The following is a 27,973-nucleotide window of genomic DNA, read 5'->3' as shown; positions in this document are numbered from 1 at the left end:
GTCAATTGGGAAGTAAGTTTGAATGGAAAAAAACTGGAGGAAGGGTAGTGTCTTAGATATCTGCGAGTGGATTAGGCAACGGATGGAACCATGGAAGCGGAAGTGAATCATAGGGTGGGGGAGGGGGCAAAAGTTCTGGGAGCCTTGAAGAATGTGTGGAAGTCGAGAGCATTATCTCCGAAAGCAAAAATGGTTATTTTTGAAGGAATAGTGGTTCCAACAATGTTGTATGGTTGTGAGGCGTGGGTAATGGATAGAATTGTGCAGAGGAGGGTGGATGTGCTGGAAATGAGATGTTTGAGGACAATATGTGGTGTGAGGTGGTTTGATCGAGTAAGTAATAATAGGGTAAGAGAGATGTGTGGTAATAAAAAGAGTGTGGTGGAGAGAGGAGAAGAGGGTGTTTCGAAATGGTTTGGTCACATGGAGAGATCACATGGAAAGAATGAATGAGGAAAGATTGACCAAGAGGATATATGTGTCAGAGGCGGAGGGAACGAGGAGAAGTGGGAGACCAAATTGGAGGTGGAAAGATGAAGTGAAAACGATTTTGAGTGATCGGGGCCTGAACATGCAGGAGGGTGAAAGGCGGGCAAGGAATAGAGTGAATTGGAACGATGTGGTATACCGGGGTCGACGTGCTGTCAATGGATTGAACCAGGGCATGTGAAGCGTCTGGGGTAAACCATGGAAAGTTCTGTGGGGCCTGGATGTGGAAAGGGAGCTGTGGTTTCGGTGCATTATTACATGACAGCTAGAGACTGAGTGTGAACGAATGGGGCCTTTGTTGTCTTTTCCTAGCGCTACCTCGCACACATGAGGGGTGAGGGGGTTGTTATTTCATGTGTGGCGGGGTGGCGACAGGAATGAATAAGGGCAGACAGCATGAATTATGTACATGTGTATATATGTACATGTCTGTGTGTGTATATATATGTATACATTGAGATGTATAGGTATGTATATTTGCGTGTGTGGACGTGTATGTATATACGTGTATGTGGGTGGGTTGGGCCATTCTTTCTTCTGTTTCCTTGCGCTACCTCGCTAATGCGGGAGACAGCGACAAAGCAAAATAATAATAAAAATATAATAATAATGTGTATATGAGTGGATGGGCCATTCTTCGTCTGTTTCCTGGCACTACCTTATTGACGTGAGAAATGGCGATTAAGAATATAAATAAAATGTACATTTTAAGAATATGTATGTGTTTGTACAAGTACGGGCATGTTTTTATATATGCATGTATATGAGTGGATGGGTCTTTCTTCATCTGTTTCCTGGCGCTATCTCACTGACACAGGAAACAGCAATCAAGTAGAATAACAAATAGATATTTTTTCTGGTATACTTAATGGACGTCTACCTCTATAATTGCTACATACATCCTTAGCACCTTTTCCTTTGAATAAAGGAACAATAATAGCCTTCACCCAATTGTTAGGCACAACCTTCTGTTTCCATGCAGAACTACATATCAGATGCATCCACATTATCACATTTTCTCCTGCATACTTCAGCATTTCCACTGTAATCCCATCCACTCCAGGTGCCTTTCCAACCTTCAGCATCATAATTGCCCTTCTTACCTTCCTTTTGGCTATAGGCCCTTGCAACTATACCCTCTTCCTTCCATTCTCCATACCCATGCATGCAACAACTGCTGCCTCCCTTTCTCCCACATCCATCAGTTATTCAACATACTCTTTCCGTCTTCCTTTCACTTCCTTCTCTTGATTCAACAACTCCCCTTCCGTACATCTCACATTAACATTTCCACTTCCAATCTTACATCCTCTTCTTTCCTTTCTCACGTCCTTCCAATACAGTTTCTTATTTTCCCAAAACTTTTCACTTTTAGAAATTGAAATACAAGAAGGGGAGGGATTCCAGCTCCCATTCTCACCCCCCTTCAGTTGACAGCTGACTTCTACGACACACAGGTTATACAGAGACAGAATTCTTTCTCCCCATACTCCCAATGACACATCCTTGCCAAAGGTAACTTTTCACTTTTGGTGTAAACACAAGTAGGCAGAGTCCAATAATACCTATAACCACAGCCATAACATTAACCATATATATACTTTTTGTCAAAAAATACAAAGGAAATTATACAACAGATCATTTGGATTTACAACAGGCAATTTTCCTTGAACTTTGAGGCTATTACATCTTTTCTACTCACCAGTTTTGGGACTCCATCTATAGCAATACTCACAACTTGTGCCCTGTCTACATCTGATTTATCCAAAGCTCTAAATGAACAATTTTTCTTTAACTTTAAGGCACCTCTAACTTTTCTACCCACCATTTATGTGGCTCCATCTGTAGCCAGACTCAGAGCTTGTTCCCAGTCTTTATCTAATCGATCCAAAGCTCTCACCAACCTGTTCAAATTACTGTTATCTGTTGTGTCTTTCACCGGAACCAAATCCACAGACATTTTTATCTGCATATTTTCATCAACATCATGAGCAAAAACTAAAAGTTGTGCTACATCAGTTACATTAGTACTTTCATCAACTGCAACAAGATATGTGACAAAAGCCTCAACCTTGTCCTTAAGTTGATCGTTAAGATACTTAAGATTGTTAGTCTTGACATTTATTTGGACAGTTTACTTGCGCAGTCATTAATGTACAATTCTCTAAAAGATTCCCCCTATGAAAAGGGTTTTGATGACACAGCTATTTCCTGGGCAATCACGTAGCTTGCATGAACTGCAGCATCACTTACTTGATGAACATTCTTTAATAATGACAGCTACTTTCTTAACAACTGCTCTAATTCAGCAACTTTGTCCTTAAATAATTCCCCTTAATACTCATCATATTTCAGTGCATGATATGTATCATAGTGTCTCCAAACACTATACACTTTGACAACAGGTATTGTTATTTACAAATGAAAGTCTCTAAACACTGTATTCTTTAACAACAGCTATCCATTACTTACAAATGAAACAAGTTGGCATTCCATCTAATCCACCATATAAATATAAATTTCACTTTCCTTGATTTCTTTTTTTGACATTCTTTACATATTTTTCTCATCTTTGATAACCTAGTTACTGGCTCTTTCTACAATGCAAAAATTTTACATTACTTCCAATGCATATGAGAAAGGATATACTACAACTCAATCAACAGATAATAGGTGACTGAAGTGCTGTAATCGGGTCCTTGATGCATCTGCCAATCATTCTAGTGTGAAAAACATACTGATTGGTCACTTGCCATGCACTCACAGACTCAGAATTTTCTTATATCATTCCATTACATAATATTACTATAGAATAAGTAGACTGTCCATGCACATGAGGAGTTAAAAACACTGGTGCTGTTTATTTCAATTTTTTTTTTTTTTTTTTTTTTTGCTTTGTCGCTGTCTCCCGCGTTTGCGAGGTAGCGCAAGGAAACAGACGAAAGATGTGGCCCAACCCACCCCCATACACATGTATATACATACGTCCACACACGCAAATATACATACCTACACAGCTTTCCATGGTTTACCCCAGACGCTTCACATGCCCTGATTCAATCCACTGACAGCACGTCAACCCCGGTATACCACATCGATCCAATTCACTCTATTCCTTGCCCTCCTTTCACCCTCCTGCATGTTCAGGCCCTGATCACACAAAATCTTTTTCACTCCATCTTTCCACCTCCAATTTGGTCTCCCACTTCTCCTCGTTCCCTCCAACTCCGACACATATATCCTCTTGGTCAATCTTTCCTCACTCATTCTCTCCATGTGCCCAAACCATTTCAAAACACCCTCTTCTGCTCTCTCAACCACGCTCTTTTTATTTCCACACATCTCTCTTACCCTTACGTTACTTACTCGATCAAACCACCTCACACCACACACTGTCCTCAAACATCTCATTTCCAGCACATCCATCCTCCTGCGCACAACTCTATCCATAGCCCACTCCTCGCAACCATACAACATTGTTGGAACCACTATTCCTTCAAACATACCCATTTTTGCTTTCCGAGATAATGTTCTCGACTTCCACACATTCTTCAAGGCTCCCAGAATTTTCGCACCCTCCCCCACCCTATGATCCACTTCCGCTTCCATGGTTCCATCTGCTGCCAGATCCACTCCCAGATATCTAAAACACTTTACTTCCCCAAGTTTTTCTCCATTCAAACTTACCTCCCAATTGACTTGACCCTCAACCCCCCTACTGTACCTAATTACCTTGCTCTTATTCACATTTACTCTAAACTTTCTTCTTTCACACACTTTACCAAACTCAGTCACCAGCTTCTGCAGTTTCTCACATGAATCAGCCACCAGCGCTGTATCATCAGCGAACAACAACTGACTCACTTCCCAAGCTCTCTCATCCACAACAGACTTCATACTTGCCCCTCTTTCCAAAACTCTTGCATTCACCTCCCTAACAACCCCATCCAGAAACAAATTAAACAACCATGGAGACATCACACACCCATGCCGCAAACCTACATTCACTGAGAACCAATCACTTTCCTCTCTTCCTACACGTACACATGCCTTACATCCTCGATAAAAACTTTTCACTGCTTCTAACAACTTGCCTCCCACACCATATATTCTTAATACCTTCCACAGAGCATCTCTATCAACTCTATCATATGCCTTCTCCAGATCCATAAATGCTACATACAAATCCATTTGCTTTTCTAAGTATTTCTCACATACATTCTTCAAAGCAAACACCTGATCCACACATCCTCTACCACTTCTGAAACCACACTGCTCTTCCCCAATCTGATGCTCTGTACATGCTTTCACCCTCTCAATCAATACCCTCCCATATAATTTACCAGGAATACTCAACAAACTTATACCTCTGTAATTTGAGCACTCACTCTTATCCCCTTTGCCTTTGTACAATGGCACTATGCACGCATTCTGCCAATCCTCAGGCACCTCACCATGAGTCATACATACATTGAATAACCTTACCAACCAGTCAATAATACAGTCATCCCCTTTTTTTATAAATTCCACTGCAATACCATCCAAACCCGCTGCCTTGCCAGCTTTCATCTTCCGCAAAGCTTTTACTACCTCTTCTCTGTTTACCAAATCATTTTCCCTAACCCTCTCACTTTGCACACCACCTCGACCAAAACACCCTATATCTGCCACTCTATCATCAAACACATTCAACAAACCTTCAAAATACTCACTCCATCTCCTTCTCACATCACCACTACTTGTTATCACCTCCCCATTTGCGCCCTTCACTGAAGTTCCCATTTGCTCCCTTGTCTTACGCACTTTATTTACCTCCTTCTAGATCATCTTTTTATTCTCCCTAAAATTTAATGATACTCTCTCATCCCAACTCTCATTTGCCCTCTTTTTCACCTCTTGCACCTTTCTCTAGACCTCCTGTCTCTTTCTTTTATACATCTCCCACTCAATTGCATTTTTTCCCTGCAAAATTCGTCCAAATGCCTCTCTCTTCTCTTTCACTAATAATCTTACTTCTTCATCCCACCACTCACTACCCTTTCTAATCAACCCACCTCCCACTCTTCTCATGCCACAAGCATCTTTTGCGCAATCCATCACTGATTCCCTAAATACATCCCATTCCTCCCCCACTCCCCTTACTTCTATTGTTCTCACCTTTTTCCATTCTGTACTCAGTCTCTCCTGGTACTTCCTCACACAAGTCTCCTTCCCAAGCTCACTTACTCTCACCACCCTCTTCACCCCAACATTCCCTCTTCTTTTCTGAAAATCCATACAAATCTTCACCTTATCCTCCACAAGATAATGATCAGACATCCCTCCAGTTGCACCTCTCAGCACATTAACATCCAAAAGTCTCTCTTTCGTGCGCCTGTCAATTAACACGTAATCCAATAACGCTCTCTGGCCATCTCTCCTACTTACATACGTATACTTATGTATATCTCGCTTTTTAAACCAGGTATTCCCAATCACCAGTCCTTTTTCAGCACATAAATCTACAAGCTCTTCACCATTTCCATTTACAACACTGAACACCCCATGTATACCAATTATTCCCTCAACTGCCACATTACTCACCTTTGCATTCAAATCACCCATCACTATAACCCGGTCTCGTGCATAAAAACCACTAACACACTCATTCAGCTGCTCCCAACACACTTGCCTCTCATGATCTTTCTTCTCATGCCCAGGTGCATATGCACCAATAATCACCCATCTCTCTCCATCAACTTTCAGTTTTACCCATATTAATCGAGAATTTACTTTCTTACATTCTATCACATACTCCCACAACTCCTGTTTCAGGAGTGCTGCTACTCCTTCCCTTGCTCTTGTCCTCTCACTAACCCCTGACTTTACTCCCAAGACATTCCCAAATCACTCTTCCCCTTTACCCTTGAGCTTCGTTTCACTCAGAGCCAAAACATCCAGGTTCCTTTCCTCAAACATACTACCTATCTCTCCTTTTTTCACATCTTGGTTACATCCACACACATTTAGACACCCCAGTCTGAGTTCAAAAGATATTTATTCCTAATTTAGATTTTCAGCTTTTCTCATTCCTGACTTAAGACTTTAATCTTTTAAGAAAAATCTTCTTTTATCTAACTAATCCAGAGAAATCCGTAAAAATGAAAGTTGTTATACAGTAATATTACATGAAGTTGGATGTATAGAGGGGGATTTTAAAAACAGTTCTAGGCTCAAGAAAGTACCAAGTAAGCTGAATGGGTAGCGAGATGGGACTGGTGAATTCATCGCACATATTTTCCGCAGTTACTCTTCACTTTTCTGATTTCTTTAATCTTTCTAACTCCTTTTGAAATTTCCTTGATAAATCAAAATTTCCAGGGAAAAAGAAATATTGCCAGGAACTTGTATGCAATAGGGAGAAGCATGATGCTACCAGAGTGACCAGTATTCTACAGGTCGTACACATAATGGTGCTAGGCTGCATTCAGCCTGTGTTGTTGTATGCTTGATATTCCTAAGCTAAAGGCTTTAAATCTGTCCAGCTTGGAAAAAAGAAAAATGAAGGGTGTCCTAATCACAACCCTTAAGTTTTTAAAATAATCAGTTACAAAAACTGAGAAATACTTCTTAAGATAAAGGGATAGAGCAACCACAGCACATAATGCAGAATCAGGCAAGGCACTTATAAAAAAAAAAAGATGAAAAGAGGTGCTTTTACAGCATAAGAGTGGTTAATGAATGGAATAAAGTGACAGATTCATGTATGCAGGCAGCATACATGAATCCAAGTTGTACAAAAATTGAGAATGTTCAAACAGATGGAGCTCAGTGAGAGTAAAACTCCCTCTTCAAACAGTACTAATAGGTAATTATATAAAGGTAATTACTTGGTGTACTTAAATAACAAAGCACTAGATAGTAAGTGAATATACAATATGTTTCACTTATTATGAACTCTGATCCAGATACTCAACATTCACTCCATGTTTTCTAAGATCCAGATACTCAACATTCACTCCATGTTCTCTAAAACTTTATTACAATTGATGTTTGTTAAACTTGAGGTGTCATGTTAAATGCAATATATACTGACTCACTTTATCTTCATGCCCATTAATTTGTTCTCAAAGATGTAGCAAGCAAGCCAAGAGCTGTGCTGATGTTAATACTAAGGAGTGATCCATATGGATAAATGAAAAATGCTGTGAAATGGAATCAATTATATTGTATACAGTAAACCCTTGATTTAATGGACTAACAGGGGGGAAGGAGAGCCCATTAATGCCAAAAGTCCATTCAATCAAACATAGCCAACTTAAAGTGTAGTTAACATAGCTAACTTGAAGTGTAGTTAAAGAAGAAAAAATTTTGAGTGAAAAAGAGAGGCATTTGGGCAGTACTTATAAGGAAGGAGTGCAAATGATTTGGAGATGTATAAAAGTGAGCTGCAGGAGATCAAGAGGAAGGTGCAGGGGTTCAAAAAGAGGACAAATGAGAGTTGGGGTGAGAGACTATCACTAAACTTTAGGGATAATATAAAGCTGTTTTAGAAGGAGGTAATAAATCATTATTGATTAATGTACTGTATTATTATTTGTCTGATCCATTAAATCCGAAATCTGTTATACAGGGGTAAGTTACATCAAGGGTTTACTTTCTTTTCTTTCTTTCTTTCAAACTATTCGCCATTTCCCGCATTAGCGAGGTAGCGTTAAGAACAGAGGACTGGGCCTTTGAGGGAATACCCTCACCTGGCCGAATTCTCTGTTCCTTCTTTTGGGAAAAAAAAAAAAAAAAAAAAAAAAAAAAAAAACGAGAGGGGAGGATTTCCAGCCCCCCGCTCCCTCCCCTTTTAGTCGCCTTCTACGACACGCAGGGAATACGTGGGAAGTATTCTTTCTCCCCTATCCCCAGGGATTAGCAAGGGTTTACTGTAGTTCAATATTTGGCACACACTGCCAAAAAAAGATATGAAACTGTGACCAACATAATCAAGATTCAATGTGGCCCCCATTTCAGACATGAAACAGTTCATAAAGATGCTAATTCTTCCCATATGTTGTTGTTCAACATCTCCTACATGTTTTGTGTGAAGAAAGAGAGACAATTCTGTTCTTCATATCCTTGGGTCACTAAACATGCACAATGTTCTTCACACAACCCATAAAAAAATCAAGCAGCATAAAATCCAGTGAATTTAAACGATAGGCCTACTGCGATCAGACCAGTTATCACTGAACATGTCGGGCAGGAAAGCACAGACTTTTACTGACCAGAGTGGAGGTGTGCCATCTTGCTGGAAAACAACCATGTTTGGGTTTCCCTGTTGAAGTTGCGGCACAAGGAACTGAAGCAACATGTTAAGGTATGGTTCATAACACACCGTCTCTTCAGCAAAGAAAAAGAGTTCATACGTACACCTTGTCATAACTCACTCCACACCAAGTGTTAGTCCTGAGAATTGCCCCTCATAGTTTGGGTAACATGCAGTTTTAAGTGCCCCAAACAATAACATTATGGATATTCACCATGCCAATGATGTGGAACGTTGCCTCATCCTTGATGATCCACTTCTTTAAAAATGCTTCCTGTTCGACCCCATTTCCTTGCTCATGAAACTTGCAAACATCAGTACCACTTGGAGATCACATCTGCCTCATGCTTGAAGATGCTGCAAACAATGAGGGTACATTTTCAAGTACTGACAGATGATGCAGTGGCACATCATGCATGGCATAACCATCTCCAAAGACAATTTTCTCTGGCTCTTCCTGAGATTTCTCATCATTGCAGCAAAAACAATGGCTTCTGTCTATGGCTGATCCTTACAACCACCTGATTCACCTGGATCACATTTCCTCTAATGTGTGGTATGATTATGGAGTAAAATTTAGGTGCTTTTTGAACAATATAGATAAAGCAAAATTCATGAAGCATTGTTGACACTCAAAATTAGCAAAACAGACATTTCACACATGGTGCATTCCACTGCCATCTTTACATTGTTATGCTTCCCATATGTCAGACACCTGGTAATGGAATGGCTATGCATGCACATGACAAATGCCTCAGATGTATGACCACACATCCAATAGATGAGCAATGTACCACTTCTTGCTACATTTTCACACTATTTTCTATCCATACCTCAAAATATCTAACTTATCTCCAAGCTGATGCTCTTCTGCTCCTCTCCAACCTACAAACACACCTGTCTTGGTGGAAGCTACAACTTGGTAGTGAACAACTGTGCACCAAAGTAACTGCTTGCTACTGTCACATACAGCTTTTGAGACTTTTTACAAAATACAGTACATGCCTTAGTGGATATCACCACTAGCCAACAAAGTGAAGATCATCCACCACTGCAACTCATGGTTTCTGAAAATTTCCTTTTTTCCTTGTAATTATCAATTTTTTAGTGGAAAACATAACAGTGAAACACTGCACTGACTGATGAAACACTAGACAGTGGAGTATGAGTTTATTTTTTTCATCACTATCATTTGCACCTGGGACCCTACCAACTATCAATCCTCCTCAACTCTGTCCTAACTAATCCATTCAATTTACCTCTCTATATATTTTCTCCCCTGCTTCTACATCCTTTACTGTTTTGGGTACTGTTTTCCCATGTTCTCTCCAGAAGGCATCCATACATTCCTCACCTATATCATTATATGGTGCATATAAAATAACTGTAGACATTCTTAACCTCATGCTTAACCTTTACAAGCATCAACCTTGCACTGACACATTTACAATCAAGCATCTTTTCAAAGCATATTTCTTGCAAAACTCTCTGTATCACCTTGTGGGTGTGATTTCACCTTTCACTCCTTCACAATGAAAGAACACAATTCCTCTATGACTTGTCTTACATAGGTAGTAGGCTGTTGTTAGCAGCCATTCAATGAGATACTGCCATCCTAACTCAGGAGTGTTAAAGTGGTGCCTGGAACCATCTTTCACCCTCCATATTGGGATTTTTGGTCTTACTTTCAGTCACATCAAAATGGGGCTACTGGGTTTGTCTTGCCATCTTCTCACATGCACCATCCAACTACTCAAACCTCATTTACATTCTTCACCATATGTAAGCACAAATGTTTTTACATGTAATCATGACAGTGCAACAAATCTACAGCCCCTGGTCCCCAGCATCAAGAACTGCTAAGAATCTCTGGGTTCAAATCTGACTCTACTGCCAATGAGAGGGATGCCTGCCCAAGGACCTTAAGTCCCCACACATTGTTGTTATCTGGCTCAAACTACCACACTTTTCCTTTGTCTTGCCTATTGCTCTCCTAATTCTACAAAATTCATATCTTTCTTCAACTATCTGAACTCCTGCCATAAGGTTGTGACATCCTCTCATCTATAAGCAGATATCCTTTACCTAGGAGATTTCAATGTTCACCACAGGGAATTGTGGAATTCCTCCTATATGGATGGTGGCAGGATTGAAGCCCTCATGTTCCCCATTCTCAATGATCTAGAGCAAATGATCATCCACATCTCCTACATGTTTTGTGACCCCTCTCCTAACATTCTCGATGTGTTTTCATTTCTAATCAGTCATGCAGTAGCTTCATAATCCTGCCCCTATTGGTTCACCTGAACATACTCTCATAAATGTATCTATTTCAACAGCCCCTACCCCTCCAGAAGCCCCCTCCATATGTAAATATTGGCACCTCAACAAAGCCGAATGGAAAAACTTACAAAGCTTCTTTCCTGACTTTCCCCGAGTAAATCATTTTCTCTTATGTGGTGATCTATCACCTCTTCCTGCAAGACAACCTCTTCTTCCAATCCATCGTTCAACCGTTCCTGTTCTGAGGCCATCCAGGCAAGGGATTAAGCGTATTGGGCTTAGAAAAATTCTCCATCCTCTGACTCCTATTCAACATTTGTCATTACCCATAATCACTGCAAAGATGTTATCCATGAGGCAAAGCATTCCTTTATTCAAAGGAAGTGTAATAACTTCTTGTCATCCACTGATAGGTCTTTCTGGTCTTTAGCCAATGGTATCACTTGCAACTTCTGTTGCTTTACCTTTCCTTCACTTTTCTGTTCTGACGGTAATGTCTCTCCCACAGACAAAGCAACTCTCTTTGGTTCTTGTTTCTCCTCTCACTCCACCTTGGGTGATTCTACCATTCCTTCACCCCCTTGATGCTCCTCTTACAAATCCTGTACCCCTACCTATAATCTCTATTTGAAATGTTTGAAGGGCACCACTGTCTCTGGACACATGCAAAGCTTATGGTCCTGATGGCATTCATACACATGTGCTGAAAGAGTGTCTCTGGACTTGTACCTGTGCTCACTTGTCTACTTGTGTGCCCCAACCACTTGCTAGACCATGCAACACTTAGCAAGCTACTGCTTCACATGATTAGTAAGTGACTACTGGCAACTGTTTGTTTCCATACACCTCGAAGCTTTGGAACCCACTATCCTTTCACATCTTTCCCAATAACTATGAACTAATACATTTTAAAAGATGGGTTTGTCACTCCCTCCAAAATTTGTAAATGCTTTCCCTAGTGTCTTCTTTTTCCCTTTCACTAACCTTTTAATATTTTGATTACAGCCACGCCTTGATGTGGACTTTTTTCTGTGACTGGCTCCTCCAATTCAATAAAAAAAAAAGGCATTTTCTATTTCTAAAAAATCTACAATCTAAAACCTCTTATATTCACTGTCTCAGTCTACTCACTCATAAAAGTCTGCATCTCTTGCCAAAAGCAAGCACAGGCAAGCAAGCCTCTTTTGTTCAAAGTCATGTGCATCTCTAGTGAGGATTATTCACAGAGCTGGGGTTCCCAGCCCCAACCCCACAGGCTAGTAAAAAGGGTACAGATATCCAAATCCTTGAGGTAGATTTGTTATCCTTGCTATCCTGACTCCCACTTTAATCTCATTAAGAATGAACAAATGCAAATCTTGTCAGTTTGGAATGTGGAAATGATCAGTTCTGAAAGCAGACTTGCTTTAGCTCATGTTCAGCTGCTAGAAGGGAAGCTGGGTGGGTGTGTGATAATAATTGGATCCTTTAAATAATGTCAAGTGTAAGAAAAAGGGATCAAAGGGATTAATATACAGACCTGGTGACCCCTTACCACCTCAAGTGTTCTTCCAACACTGGGAATCTATTTTTCAGGTTGTATATAAAAAAATTTATTCAAATGCATTTATATAACAATAAAGAAAATCGTTGAAGTACAGCACATCTTGTCCACTACTTTCACTCTCACAATTTGTAGAAGTTTTGTAGTTTTGTCAGCACAGTGAACTAAAAAGTGCAGGAATACAGCCTCAGTGTCAAGTGACACCATGTGGCTGCAACCACTGTGGGAGTGTGTGTGCACACACTGCATGGATGGACCACTGTGGTACACCAACTAAATGGATGGGTCACTGTGGTACATCAATTATGCAGATGGACCACTGTGGTACACCAACTATGCGGATGGACCACTGTGGTACACCAACTATGCAGATGGGCCACTGTGGTACACAAACTACATACATTCCATTGTTCATCTTATCTAAACCAAAACATTTTGTAAAATCTACAAGTGCCCCAGTCAGATGTAGCGTTGTTAAGGTAAGGCAATAATGCCTCCACCTGGTGTTGAAAACACCGACCTCATCTTGATCAGCTTTCAACACTGGACAAGTCAGTATTCATAATATTACTAAACACATGATCCAAAGACAAGTATGAAGTCTGTTGGGGATGAGAGAGCTTGGGAAGTGAGTCAGTTGTTGTTCGCTGATGATACAGCGCTGGTGGCTGAAACTGCAGAAGCTGGTGACTGAGTTTGGTAAAGTGTGTGAAAGAAGAAAGTTAAGAGTAAATGTGAATAAGAGCAAGGTTATTAGGTACAGTAGGGTTGAGGGTCAAGTCAATTGGGAGGTAAGTTTGAATGGAGAAAAACTGGAGGAAGTAAAGTGTTTTAGATATCTGGGAGTGGATCTGGCAGCGGATGGAACCATGGAAGCGGAAGTGAATCATAAGGTGGGGGAGGGGGCGAAAATCCTGGGAGCCTTGAAGAATGCATGGAAGTCGAGAACATTATCTCCGAAAACAAAAATGGCTATTTTTGAAGGAATAGTGTTTCCAACAATGTTGTATGGTTGCGAGGCGTGGGCTATGGATAGAGTTGTGCGCAGGAGGGTGGATGTGCTGGAAATGAGATGTTTGAGGACAATGTGTGGTGTGAGGTGGTTTGATCGAGTAAGTACTAATAGGGTAAGAGAGATGTGTGGAAATAAAAAGAGCATGGTTGAGATAGCAGAAGAGAGTGTTTTGAAATGGTTTGGGCACATGGAGAGAATGAGCGAGGAAAGATTGACCAAGAGGATATATGTGTCAGAGTTGGAGGGAACGAGGAGAAGTGGGAGACCAAATTGGAGGTGGAAAGATGGAGTGAAAAAGATTTTGAGTGATCGGGGCCTGAACATGCAGGAGGGTGAAAGGTGGGCAAGGAATAGAGTGAATTGGATCGATGTGGTATACCGGGGTCGACGTGCTGTCAATGGATTGAATCAGGGCATGTGAAACGTCTGGGGTAAACCATGGAAAGTTCTGTGGGGCCTGGTTGTGGATAGGGAGCTGTGGTTTCGGGCATTATCGCATGACAGCTAGAGACTGAGTGTGAACGAATGGGGCCTTTGTTGTCTTTTCCTAGCACTACCTCGCACACATGAGGGGGGAGGGGGATGTTATTCCATGTGTGGCGAGGTGGCGATGGGAATGAATAAAGGCAGACAGTGTGAATTGTGTGCATGTGTATATATGTATGTGTCTGTGTGTGTATATATATGTGTACATTGAGACGTATGGGTATGTATATTTGCGTGTGTGGATGTGTATGTATATACATGTGTATGGGGGTGGGTTGGGCCATTTCTTTCGTCTGTTTCCTTGCGCTACCTTGCAAACGCAGAAGACAGCAACAAAGCAAAATAATAAATGATCCAAAGACATGCCATTATTGTTATGTAATTAAGGATCATCTGCCTGGTCCTCTGAATCTAGCTATGGCCACCCAATTTCCTTCCTAGAAAAGCCATGAGAATGTGCTATCATTGGCAAGGCTAGAATTTTACTGACTGTGGGGAGAAATTCACACACTCCCAACTCGGCAACCACCCAAGCCCAGTGGATGGTCTTGAAACAGAGGTAAGTACCTTTGAGCAGATACTTACATCTAGAGAAGGCACTTACCTTGTATAAAATTATGCCTTGAAAAGTTAAGGGACTTCATGGAAGAGAACCAAACTGACAAGGGTTATTCTGTCTAAACTACCCTACAATATGTCAAGTAAATCTATGAGAAAGTCAAACTGCAAAATACATTTCCCCATGTGACTCACCAGGCCTCCATTGCCTCTTAACTGCAGCATCATATGTAGCCTTGAGAATTAAGAAGTCAAGGACATCTGGCATATCATGGTATTTGATAGTGAAGGAGTCTGATGTGAGCTTCCCTTTGCCTACTTCCAAGATCCCCAGCTTGAGACAGCACAAGCGTGGAGGCTTAATTTCATATTTGATTCCAATTATTTTGACATATTCTTGATGCTGAAACATTAATGAAGAATAAAGATCTTGAAATTACTATATAATCTTTGGACAATAAAAGTATCGACCTGGGAACAAAAAAAAAAAAATGAAAAGTTAACGTTAATCAAAATCACATTCAGATTTATTATAAATCCCACATTCCAACTTTCTACATTGGCTAACTTCATATGGTGCACATTAAGAAGAACTGCCCTCTATAAAGATATGGAAACTAAGAAAAATAAGCAATATTCTAGAATTAATATTGAGCAGGCACACAAAAATTATCAGCAAAACAATTTACATCTACAGGTATTGTAAGCCTGATCAAATGACTGTTTTGATTGGTATGCATTTTGTTCAGCTGCTAAAAGTATGGCTGAGTCTGAGCCCTTCACACGATAATCAAAACAGTGCTCCTAATTGAACCAGAAGGTCAAATCAAGCATAATGAAGGGTGTCATGAGATGGGACAGGAACTCAGGATTTAGGAGTACATTAGAGAGGAGCATCAGCAAAGATTCACACCAGGTACAGATCAGAGTGGACATAACCCAAGGTAACTGTTACACGTGAAATTTCCCATAACTCAAGCTATGAAAACATGAAAATACCGGACTGGGAAAGGGTTAAAGATCAGTTTCTGATGCTCATGGTAATGACTGATGCAATAGGACAAAAACCTGCATACAATGTGACAGAGGAGCCCAGGAGATTAAGAAGAACTGAAGACAAAATACTATACACTGTCAGAAAAAGAGCAATCAGGAAAATCTATGGTACATTAATGAAATCTACGGAAAAGTGTAGATCATAAAGCACCAATAAAAGTTAGCAAACTGGGAGATTATATAGAAAGGCAGAAATTCAAAAGGCTGATGAGTCAAAACTATTGGACTTGCCTAAAAATGAGTGCCAAAGTCAGAGACCAATAATCTAGGAGGCTGACAGATGCAAAACTTTCATCAAATTTTGGATTGAACAAAAGGGGAAAGAATTAAGAAATTATCACTAATATAATACCGGAAGCTATGGAACTGCCATATCCAATTTCTGTGATAAAGGAAAGACAAAGAATCAGTTACAATCAACACATAAGATATCAAATCATAGTTACTTTTTGGAGTCATCTAGTAAAGAGGTACTTCGGAAGGCACAGAAACTTAAAAACAAGTGGAATTCAATGTAGGATTCATCAAATGTGATAGACCTGGAGATGAAATAAAGAAAACTAAAGAATATTGTCAGAAGACAAAAATGTAACACTTCAAATGAGGCAAGAGGATGGAACACCCTTGCTGCAAAAGAGCAAAAAATGTTAGATGATGCAAAAGACAGACTGAAAGTATCGTACAATTTTCTTTTTTAAATGTAAAATATTAGCAGGGGCAGCACAAGCAAATGAAGCCTTAATCAAGGTCATCTCTCATAAGCAAATATATCAAAGCTGCAAACCACACAAAATAGTGCACTCACAATTATTACTGGCTGCCTATCTAACACACACACACCCAACACCTTCACAATGAAACAAAGATCCTCCAAACATAGTCCCATCTAATCATGCTTGTCACTCAATTCTATATCACAGCATGAACCCTCCAACCCAAACCACCCTATAACTGAACACCAACATCTGAGTAGAAATAATAGTCTTAATCTTGGCTTAAACCTCAGTAACCTGTACTTAAAGATCCCTAAATAACACTGAAAAAAAAAAAAAATACACCAACAAGCAGTAAACAATTCTTCCAACTGGGCCTTAGACTCCAAACCACAAGACATTCACCTATCAGAAAGCACATTTCCTAGACAAACTCAAATAATACTCTCAAGCTTATGCTTTACACATCAGCCATCACTGTAATACTACTGAAACCATTTCAACATATCCCAAGATACTTCATGCCCACAATGCAAATACCATGAAGAAGACATTGAGCACTCACTTCTCAACTGTCCTGCACTATCTGGACATAAATTGACACACATCACAACGCTTCATGACATATGGTCCAGAACAGTTGATATGGTCAGATTTCTGACTTCTACAGAAACCTTTTGAAGACAGAAAGGAATCTTGGGGCATGAAGCAGTAAGGAACTAGCTATTTATTTAGTGCCCACCAAAGAAGGTACAAGCAAGCCCATGGCAAATATATTGATGTAAATCACTTTACCCCATACGAGCAGGCTCATGGCAATTATACAGATGCAAATCACTTTACCCCATATTAGCAAGCCCATAGTAAGTATATTGATAAAAATCACTTTACCCCATACGAGCAGGCCCATGGCAACTATACTGATGCAAATCACTTTACCCCATCTAAAATAGTGTAGTCCACCCATAAAACTGGCAATCTCTAGCGAGTAATTGCAACTGTAGGACGTGTTTGCAGACCACATGAGCATGTCTCAGTAACAATTTTAACTGTTGTAGGAGGTAGGAATGCCTTGCTGTGCTCTCTACTTATGCCCCGAATTATTTTTTTTCCCTTTTTATACTTCTACCGCCCACTATAGTTGGAAATCCTCACCTAACAAGTGACAAAACAACTTCAAGGGAGTGCCTACGGGAACAGAGTCTCCATAACTAGTGAACTCCAATGCCGCTTCTTAGCCTTCAGTGCCTCACCCTTAACAGGCCATTGGCAGAGTGTAACTTTTGTGCAGTGTTTGCAGAAGCTTCAAACTAATATTCCTACTGATTACTTGTACCTAATGCTCCTCCCTAAACTTCTGACCTAATACCCTAATGTTTCTATCTAGTGCTCCTGCCTAAATGCTCCTACCTACTGCTTCTACCTTCTTACCAAAAGACAGGGCTAACACATAGTGCTCACCCCCAAAAAATCTCATTACCAAGAATGAGCTGTGCGAGTTAAGTGTCTCAAGTGTTATGTATAACAAAGATAGATGGTATGTTTAAGGACAGGATGCTTCTACATGTTTCCAGAGTTGCACTTTACAAGGGAAATAAGTCATCCAAGGAAACTTCTAATGTCAATATCAATATGATGGCAAAGAAATTTATTGACTGCAGAAGCACCACTACTCCATATGAAACACCTTGGGAAGGCCAGAAAAAACTCTCCACATACTTTGAATGTTAATAAACATCAAGCACATACAAATCCATATTTGAGCGTAAAGAATTAAAAGAAAAAATCCTAGGCTGCTCTGGTCTCCAGATCTGAATCCAATGGTAAACTTGTAAGTGCTTACAAAAATGACATTATGTAACAGGGATACTTCATCGCTACCTAAGCTGCAGGCAGCCATTTGTGAAATATGAATAAGACGGGCCATAATGGCTTCAGAACTTCACTCACTCTCTCCATATATCCAAACCATTTCAACACACCCTCTTCTGCTCTCTCAACCACACTCTTTTTATTTCCATACATCCATCCTACCTTTTCATTACTTACTTGATCAAACCAACTCACACCACATATTGTCCTCAAACATTTCATTTCAAACACATCCACCCTCCTCTGTACAATCCTATCTATAGCCCATGCCTCACAACCATATAACATTGTTGGAACCTGTTCCTTCAAACATACCCATTTTTGCTCTCCAAGATAACATTCTCTCCTTCAACACATTCTTCATCGCTCCCAGAACCTTTGCCCTCTCCCCCACCTATGACTCACTTCTGCTTCCATGGTTTCATCCATTGCTCAGTCCACTCCCAGATATCCAAAACACTTCACTTCCTTCAGTTTTTCTCCATTCAAACTTACACCCCAATAAACTTGTCCCTCAACCCTCCTGAACCTAATAACCTTGCTCTTATTCACACTTACTCTTATCTACATTTACTTTCAACTTTCTCCTTTCAAACACTTTTCCAAACTCAATCACCAACTTCTGCAGTTTCTCACTCAAATCAGCCACCAAAGCTGTATCACTGGCAAACACCAACTGACTCACTTCCCAAGCCCTCTCATAAACAACAGAATGCATACTCGCCCCTCTCTCCAAAACTCTTGCATTCACCTCCCTAACAACACCATCCATAAGCAAATTAAACACACCCCTGCCGCAAACTGACATTCACTGGCAACCAATCATTCTCCTCTTTTCCTACTCTCACACATGCCTTACCTTTGTAAAAACTTTTCACTGCTTCTAGCAACTTACATCCCACACCATATACTCTTAAAATCTTTCACAAAGCATCTCTATCAACCCTATCATATCCCTTCTCCAGATCCATAAATACTACATACAAATCCATCTATTTTTCTTCTCCAGATCCATAAATGCTACATACAAATCCATCTGTTTTTCTAAGTATTTCTCATACATTCTTCAAAGCTAACACCTGATCCACATATCCTCCTACCACTTCTGAAACCATGCTGCTCATCCCCAATCTGATGCTCTGTACATGCTTTCACTCTCTCAATCAATACCCTCCCATGTAATTTCCCAAGAACACTAAAAAACTTATGCATGTATTCTGCCATTCCTCAAGGACTTCACCATGGTCCATACATACATTGAATATCCTTACCAACCAATCACCAACACAGTCATCCCATTTTTTAATAAATTCCACAGCAATATTATCCAAACCTGCCACCTTGCCAGGTTTCATCTTCCGCAAAGCCCTCACTACCTCTTAAGTCTTTACCAAACTGTTCTCCCTAACCCTCTCACTTCACACACCACCCTGACCAAAACACCCGGTATCTGCCACCCTATCATCAAACACAATCAACAAACCTTCAAAATACTTATCCATCTCCTCACTTCATCACTACCTGTCATTACCTCCCCACCTACCCCCTCAACCGATGTTCCCATTTGTTGTCTTGTCTTTCGAACATTATTTACCTCCTTCCAAAACATCTTTTCATTCTCCCTAAAATCTAATGATACTCTCTCACCCCAACTCTCATTTGTTCTCTTTTTCAACCCTTGCACTTTTCTCTTGACCTCGTGCCGCTTTCTATGTCTCCCAGTCGTTTGCACTACTTGCCTGCAAGTATCATCCAAACACCTCTCTTTTCTCTTTCACTAACAATCTTAAATCTTCATCCCAACACTCACCACCCTTTCTAATCTGCCCATCTCCCACCTTTCTCACGCCACGTGCATTTTTTGCACAAGCCATCAATGCTTCCCTAAATACATCCCATTCCTTACCCACTCCCCTCACCTCATTCCCTATCACATTTTGCCATTCTACACTCAATCCCTCCTGGTATTTCCTCACACAAGTCTCCTTCCTTATTTCCTTCATTATTTTTTTTTTCCCCAAAAGAAAGAACAGAGAAGGGGAACAGGTAAGGATATTCCCTCAAAGGCCCAGTCCTCTGTTCTTAACGCTACCTCGCTAATGCAGGAAATGGCGAATAGAATGAAAAAAAAAAAAAAAAAAGAAGTCTCCTTCCTATGCTTACCTATTCTCACCAATATCTTATCTCCAACATTCTTCTTTTTTGAAAACCTCTACAAATCTTCACCTTCGCCTCCATAAGATGGAGATCAGACATCCCTCCAGCTGCCCCTCTCAGCACATTAACACCCAAAAGTCTCTCTTTTACATGCCTATCAATTGACATGTATTCCATTAATGCCCTTTGACCATCTCTCCTAATCAAATACATATAAATATGTACATATCTCTTTTTAAACAATTTCCAATCACCAGGTTTTTTTCAGCACACAAATCCACAAACTCTTCACCATTTCCATTTACAACACTGAACATCCCATGTACACCAATTATACCCTCAACTGCCACATTACTCACTTTCCCATTTAAATCACCCATCACTATACCCCGGTCTTGTGCATAAAAGCTGCTAACACACTCACTCAGCTGCTCCCAAAACACTTGCCTCTCACAATCTTTCTTCTCATGACCAGGTGCATCTCTCTCTCCATCCACGATCAGTTTTACCCAAATCAAGCTAGAATTTGCTTCCTTATACTCTATTACATACTCCCATAACTCCTGCTTCAGGAGTAGTGCTCCTCCTTCCTTACCTCTTGTCCTCTCAACAACCCCTGACTTTCCAAACCACTCTTCCCCTTTACCCTTGAGCTTCATTTCACTCGGAACCAGAACACCCATGATTCTTTCCTCAGACATACTGCCTACCTCTCCTTTCTTCTCATCTTGGTTACATCCACACACATTCAGACATCCCAATCTAAGCCTTTGAGGAGGATGAGCACTTCCAATTTCTGCTTGACCCCTCCTTCTGTTTCCATTTTTAGAATATTGAATACAATAAGGGGGTTCAAGCCCCCTGCTCCTGCCCCCTTTAGTCGCCTTCTACAACACACGGGAAGCATTGTTAGCAGCTTTGATGCATGAAACTGGGTTACAGTGATGGGTGATTAAAATAAGAAGGTGAGTAATGAGGCAGTTGAGGGTATAATTGGTGCACACAGGTTGTTCAGTGTTGTAAATGGAAATGGTGAAGAGCTTGCAAATTTGGGTGCTGAAAAAGGACTGGTTTTGGGAATAACTAGTTTAAAAAGAGATATATACACAAGTATACATATGTGAGTAGGAGATGGTCAAAAGGCATTATTGGATTACATGTCAACTGATTGGCATGTAAAAGAGAGGCTTTTGGATGTTAATGTGCTAAGAGAATGTTGGGGATAAGAGAGAGATGAGGGAACGTGAGCTTGGAAAGGAGACTTGTGTGAGGAAGTACCACGAGATACTGAGTGTAGAATAGTAAAAGGTGAGATTAAATGACGCGAGGGGAGTGGGTGAGGAATGGGACGTATTTAGGGAAGCAGTGATGGCTTGCGCAAAAGATGCATGTGATATGAGAAAGACGAGAGGTGGGTAGATCAGAAAGGGTAGTGAGTGAAGGGATGAAAAAATAAGGTTGTTAGTTAAAGAAAAAAGAAAGGCAGTTGGACAATATTTGCAGGAAGATAGTGCAAATGACTGGATGATGTATAAAAAGCGGCACAACATCAAGATAAAGGGGCAAGAGGTGGAAAAGAGAGCAAATGATAGTTGGGGAGAGAATATCATTAAAATTTAGGGAGAATATAAAGATGTTTTGGAAGGAGGTAAATAACGTCCATAAAACAAGAGAACAAATGGGAACATTGGTAAAGGGGGAAAAAGGGGAGGTAATAACAGGTAGTGAAGACATGAGGAGATGGAATGAGTATTTTGAAGATTTATTGCATGTGTTTGATGATAAGGTGGCAGATATAGGGTGTTTTAGTTGGGGTGGTGTGCAAAGTGAAAGGGGCAGGAATAATGGTTTGGTAAAGATAGAAGAGGTCATGAAAGTTTTAGAAGAAAAAAAACGGCAAGGCAGTGGGTTTCAATGGTATTGCAGTAGAATTTATTAAAAAACAGGGGGGTGACTTTGTTGCTGATTGGTTGGTAAGGGCATTCAACGCATGTATGGGTCACAGTGAAATGCCTGAAGATTGGCGGAATGCATGCATAAAGTCATTGTACAAAGGTAAAGGGGATAAAGGTCAGTGTTCAAACTGCAGAGGTATAAATTTTTTGAGCATTCTAGGAAACTATACAGAAGGGTATTGACTGAGAGGGTGTAGGCATGTACAGAGCAGTGAGGATTCAGAAGTGGTAGAAGATGTGTGGATCAGGTGTTTGCTTTGCAGAATGTGCTAGAAATACTTCAGAAAAACAGATGGATTTGTGTGTAGCATTTATGGATCTGGAGAAGGCATATGATAGGGTTGATAGAGATGCTTTTTGAAGGTTTTTAAGAGCATATGGTGTGAGAGGTAGTTGCTAGAAGTAGTGAAAAGTTTTCTACCAAGGGTGTAAGGCAAGTGTATGTGTAGGAAGAGAGGAGAGAGTCTGGTTCCCAGTGAATGTTGGTTTGCAGAAAAGGTGTGTGATGCCCCCATGGTTGTTGAATTTGTTAGTGGATGGGGTGGATTGGGAGGTAAATGCAAGAGTTTTGGAGAGTGGGGCGAGTATGCAATCTGTTGAGAATGAGAGGGCCTAGGAAGTGAGTCAGTTGTTGTTCGCCAATGATACAGCTCTAGTGGCTGATTCGGGTGAAAAAACTACAGAGGCTGGTGACTGAGTTTGGAAGAAAAGTGTGTGAAAGGAGAAAGTTGAGAGTAAATGTGAACAAGAGCAAGGTTATTAGGTTCAGTAGGATAGAGGGACAAGTTAATTGGGATGTAAGTTTGAATGGATAAAAATTGGAGGAAGTGAAGTGTTTTAGATGTCAGGGAGTGGTTTTAGCAGCAGATGGAACAATGGAGAGAGAGAGAGAGAGAGAGAGAGAGAGAGAGAGAGAGAGAGAGAGAGAGAGAGAGAGAGAGAGAGAGAGAGAGAGAGAGAGAGAGAGAGAGAGAGAGAGAGAGAGAGAGAGAGAGAGAGAGAGAGAGAGAGAGAGAGAGAGAGAGAGAGAGAGAGAGAGAGAGAGAGAGAGAGAGAGAGAGAGAGAGAGAGAGAGAGAGAGAGAGAGAGAGAGAGAGAGAGAGAGAGAGAGAGAGAGAGAGAGAGAGAGAGAGAGAGAGAGAGAGAGAGAGAGAGAGAGAGAGAGAGAGAGAGAGAGAGAGAGAGAGAGAGAGAGAGAGAGAGAGAGAGAGAGAGAGAGAGAGAGAGAGAGAGAGAGAGAGAGAGAGAGAGAGAGAGAGAGAGAGAGAGAGAGAGAGAGAGAGAGAGAGAGAGAGAGAGAGAGAGAGAGAGAGAGAGAGAGAGAGAGAGAGAGAGAGAGAGAGAGAGAGAGAGAGAGAGAGAGAGAGAGAGAGAGAGAGAGAGAGAGAGAGAGAGAGAGAGAGAGAGAGAGAGAGAGAGAGAGAGAGAGAGAGAGAGAGAGAGAGAGAGAGAGAGAGAGAGAGAGAGAGAGAGATATATATATATATTCTTGGAGCAATGAATAATGTGTGGAAGGAGAGAATGCTATCTCAGATATCAAAAATGGGTATTTCTGAAGGAATAGTCATTCCAACAATGTTATGGGGTTGCGAGGGTGATGTGTTGGAAATGACGTTTTTGAGGACAATATATCATGTGAAGTGGTTTGACCAAGCAAGTAATGAAAGGTAAAGAGAGATGTGTGGAAATAAAAAGTGTTTGGTTGAGAGAGCAGAAGAGGGTGTGCTGAAATGGTTTGGACAAATGGAGAAAATGAATGAGGAAAGATTGACAAAGAGGATACATGAGTTAGAGGTGGAGGGAACAAGAAGCAGGAGACCAAATCAGAGGTGAAAGGATGGTGTGAAAAAGATTTTGAGTAATCGGGGCCTGCACATATAGGAGGGTGAGAGGAGTGCAAGAAATAGGGTGAATTGGAATGATGTGGTATATTGGAGTTGACATGCTGTTAATGGGTCTGTAGGGCCTGGATGTGGATAGGAAGCTATGGTTTTGGTACATTACACAAGATAGCTATAGAGTGAGGGGGAACAAATGTGGTCTTTTTTCTTTTCATGGCACAACCTCGCTGAGGGGGGGATGCTATTTCCTGTGTGGCGGGGTAGTGACAGGAATGGAAGTATGCAAGCAAGTATGAATATATACATGTGCATATATGTATATGTGTGTGTATGTATCTATTATCTATTTATCATACTTAATCGTTGTCTTCCCCATCAGTGAGGTGGTGCAAGAAAACAGAAGAGGACTGGCCCAAACCACCCACATACACACACACACACACACATATATATTCATTTTTATTTATTTATTCATTTTGCTTTGTCGCTGTCTCCCGTGTTTGCGAGGTAGCTCAAGGAAACAGACGAAAGAAATGGCCCAACCCACCCCCATACACAATGTATATACATACACGTCCACACACGCAAATATACATACCTATACATCTCAATGTACACATATATATATATACACAGACACATAAATATATACCCATGCACACAATTCACACTGTCTGCCTTTATTCATTCCCATCGCCACCCTGCCACACATGGAATACCATCCCCCTCCCCCCTCATGTGTGCGAGGTAGTGCTAGGAAAAGACAACAAAAGGCCCCATTCGTTCACACTCAGTCTCTAGCTGTCATGCAATAATGCCCGAAACCACAGCTCCCTTTCCACATCCAGGCCCCACACAACATTCCATGGTTTACCCCAGACGCTTCACATGCCCTGATTCAATCCACTGACAGCACGTCAACCACGGTATACCACATCGATCCAATTCACTCTATTCCTTGCCCGCCTTTCACCCTCCTGCATGTTCAGGCCCCGATCACAAAAAATCTTTTTCACTCCATCTTTCCACCTCCAATTTGGTCTCCCACTTCTCCTCGTTCCCTCCACCTCCGACACATATATCCTCTTGGTCAATCTTTCCTCACTCATTCTCTCCATGTGCCCAAACCATTTCAAAACACCCTCTGCTGCTCTCTCAACCACGCTCTTTTTATTTCCACACATCTCTCTTATCCTTACGTTACTTACTCGATCAAACCACCTCACACCACACATTGTCCTCAAACATCTCATTTCCAGCACATCCATCCTCCTGCGCACAACTCTATCCATAGCCCACACCTCGCAACCATACAACATTGTTGGAACCACTATTCCTTCAAACATACCTATTTTTGCTTTCCAAGATAATGTTCTCGACTTCTACACATTCTTCAATGCTCCCAGGATTTTCGCCCCCTCCCCCACAATATGATTCACTTCCGCTTCCATGGTTCCATCCGCTGCCAGATCCATTCCTAGATATCTAAAACACTTTACTTCCTCCAGTTTTTCTCCATTCAAACTTACCTCCCGACTGAATTGACCCTCAACCCTACTGTACCTAATAACCTTGCTCTTATTCACATTAATTGACAGGCGTGCGAAAGAGAGACTTTTGGATGTAAATGTGCTGAGAGGTGCAACTGGAGGGATGTCTGATCATTATCTTGCGGAGGATAAGGTGAAGATTTGTATGGGTTTTCAGAAAAGAAGAGTGAATGTTGGGGTGAAGAGGGTTTGAGAGTAAGTGAGCTTGGGAAGGAGACTTGTGTGAGGAAGTACCAGGAGAGACTGAGTACAGAATGGAAAAAGGTGAGAACAATGGAAGTAACGGGAGTGGGGGAGGAATGGGATGTATTTACGGAATCAGTGATGGATTGCGCAAAAGATGCTTGTGGCATGAGAAGCATGGGAGGTGGGTTGATTAGAAAGGGTAGTGAGTGGTGGGATGAAGAAGTAAGATTATTAGTGAAAGACAAGAGAGAGGCATTTGGACGATTTTTGCAGGGAAAAAATGCAATTGAGTGGGAGATGTATAAAAGAAAGAGGCAGGAGGTCAAGAGAAAGGTGCAAGAGGTGAAAAAGAGGGCAAATGAGAGTTGGGGTGAGAGAGGATCATTAAATTTTAGGGAGAATAAAAAGATGTTCTGGAAGGAGGTAAATAAAGTCCGTATGACAAGGGAGCAAATGGGAACTTCAGTGAATGGCGCTAATGGGGAGGTGATAACAAGTAGTGGTGATGTGAGAAGGAGATGGAGTGAGTATTTTGAAGGTTTGTTGAATGTGTTTGATGATAGAATGGCAGATATAGGGTGTCTTGGTCGAGGTGGTGTGCAAAGTGAGAGGGTTAGGGAAAATGATTTGGTAAACAGAGAAGAGGTAGTAAAAGCTTTGCGGAAGATGAAAGCCGGCAAGGCAGCAGGTTTGGATGGTACTGCAGTGGAATTTGTTAAAAAAAAGGGGGTGACTGTATTGTTGACTGGTTGGTAAGGTTATTTAATGTATGTATGACTCATGGTGAGGTGCCTGAGGATTGGCGGAATGCATGCATAGTGCCATTGTACAAAGGCAAAGGGGATGAGAGTGAGTGCTCAAATTACAGAGGTATAAGTTTGTTGAGTATTCCTGGTACATTATATGGGAGGGTATTGATTGAGAGGGTGAAGGCATGTACTGAGCATCAGATTGGGGAGGAGCAGTGTGGTTTCAGAAGTGGTAGAGGATGTGTGGATCAGGTGTTTGCTTTGAAGAATGTATGTGAGAAATACTTAGAAAAGCAAATGGATTTGTATGTAGCATTTATGGATCTGGAGAAGGCATATGATAGAGTTGATAGAGATGCTCTCTGGAAGGTATTAAGAATATATGGTGTGGGAGGCAAGTTGTTAGAAGCAGTGAAAAGTTTTTATCGAGGATGTAAGGCATGTGTACGTGTAGGAAGAGAGGAAAGTGATTGGTTCTCAGTGAATGTAGGTTTGCGGCAGGGGTGTGTGATGTCTCCATGGTTGTTTAATTTGTTTATGGATGGGGTTGTTAGGGAGGTGAATGAAAGAGTTTTGGAAAGAGGGGCAAGTATGAAGTCTGTTGTGGATGAGAGAGCTTGGGAAGTGAGTCAGTTGTTGTTCGCTGATAATACAGCGCTGGTGGCTGATTCATTTATTTATTTTGCTTTGTCGCTGTCTCCCACGTTTGTGAGGAAGCGCAAGGAAACAGACGAAAGAAATGGCCCAACCCACCCCCATACACATGTATATACATACACGTCCACACATGCAAATATACATACCTATACATCTCAATGTACACATATATATACACACACACACACATACATATATACACATGCACACAATTCACACTGTCTGCCTTTATTCATTCCCATCGCCACCCAGCCGCACATGGAATACCATCCCCCTCCCCCCTCATGTGTGTGAGGTAGCGCTAGGAAAAGATAACAAAGGCCCCATTTGTTCACACTCAGTCTCTAGCTGTCATGCAATAATGCCCGAAACCACAGCTCCCTTTCCACATCCAGGCCCCACACAACTTTCCATGGTTTACCCCAGACGCTTCACATGCCCTGATTCAATCAACTGACAGCACGTCAACCCCGGTATACCACATCGATCCAATTCACTCTATTCCTTGCCCGCCTTTCACCCACCTGCATGTTCAGGCCCCGATCACTCAAAATGTTTTTCACTCCA

The 27,973-nt window shown here is 41.1% G+C and overlaps 1 protein-coding gene across 6 annotated transcripts in view; it reads right to left on the bottom strand.

The window, feature by feature from the left end:
- BRWD3 (bromodomain and WD repeat-containing protein) overlaps positions 1 to 27,973 on the bottom strand; it is a 385,638-nt gene that overhangs the window by 147,293 nt on the left and 210,372 nt on the right. For all 6 annotated transcript variants that reach the window (XM_071688832.1, XM_071688831.1, XM_071688833.1 and 3 more), the window contains one exon: positions 14,866 to 15,073. In XM_071688832.1, coding sequence (XP_071544933.1) covers positions 14,866 to 15,073 — 208 coding nt within the window. The remainder of the gene's footprint in view (positions 1 to 14,865; positions 15,074 to 27,973) is intronic.

This window comes from Panulirus ornatus, chromosome 46 (assembly GCF_036320965.1).
Source record: "Panulirus ornatus isolate Po-2019 chromosome 46, ASM3632096v1, whole genome shotgun sequence".
NCBI classification, from domain to species: domain Eukaryota; kingdom Metazoa; phylum Arthropoda; class Malacostraca; order Decapoda; family Palinuridae; genus Panulirus; species Panulirus ornatus.
Note: the sequence above shows the minus strand (reverse complement) of the source record. Positions and strands in the feature narration are given on the sequence as shown.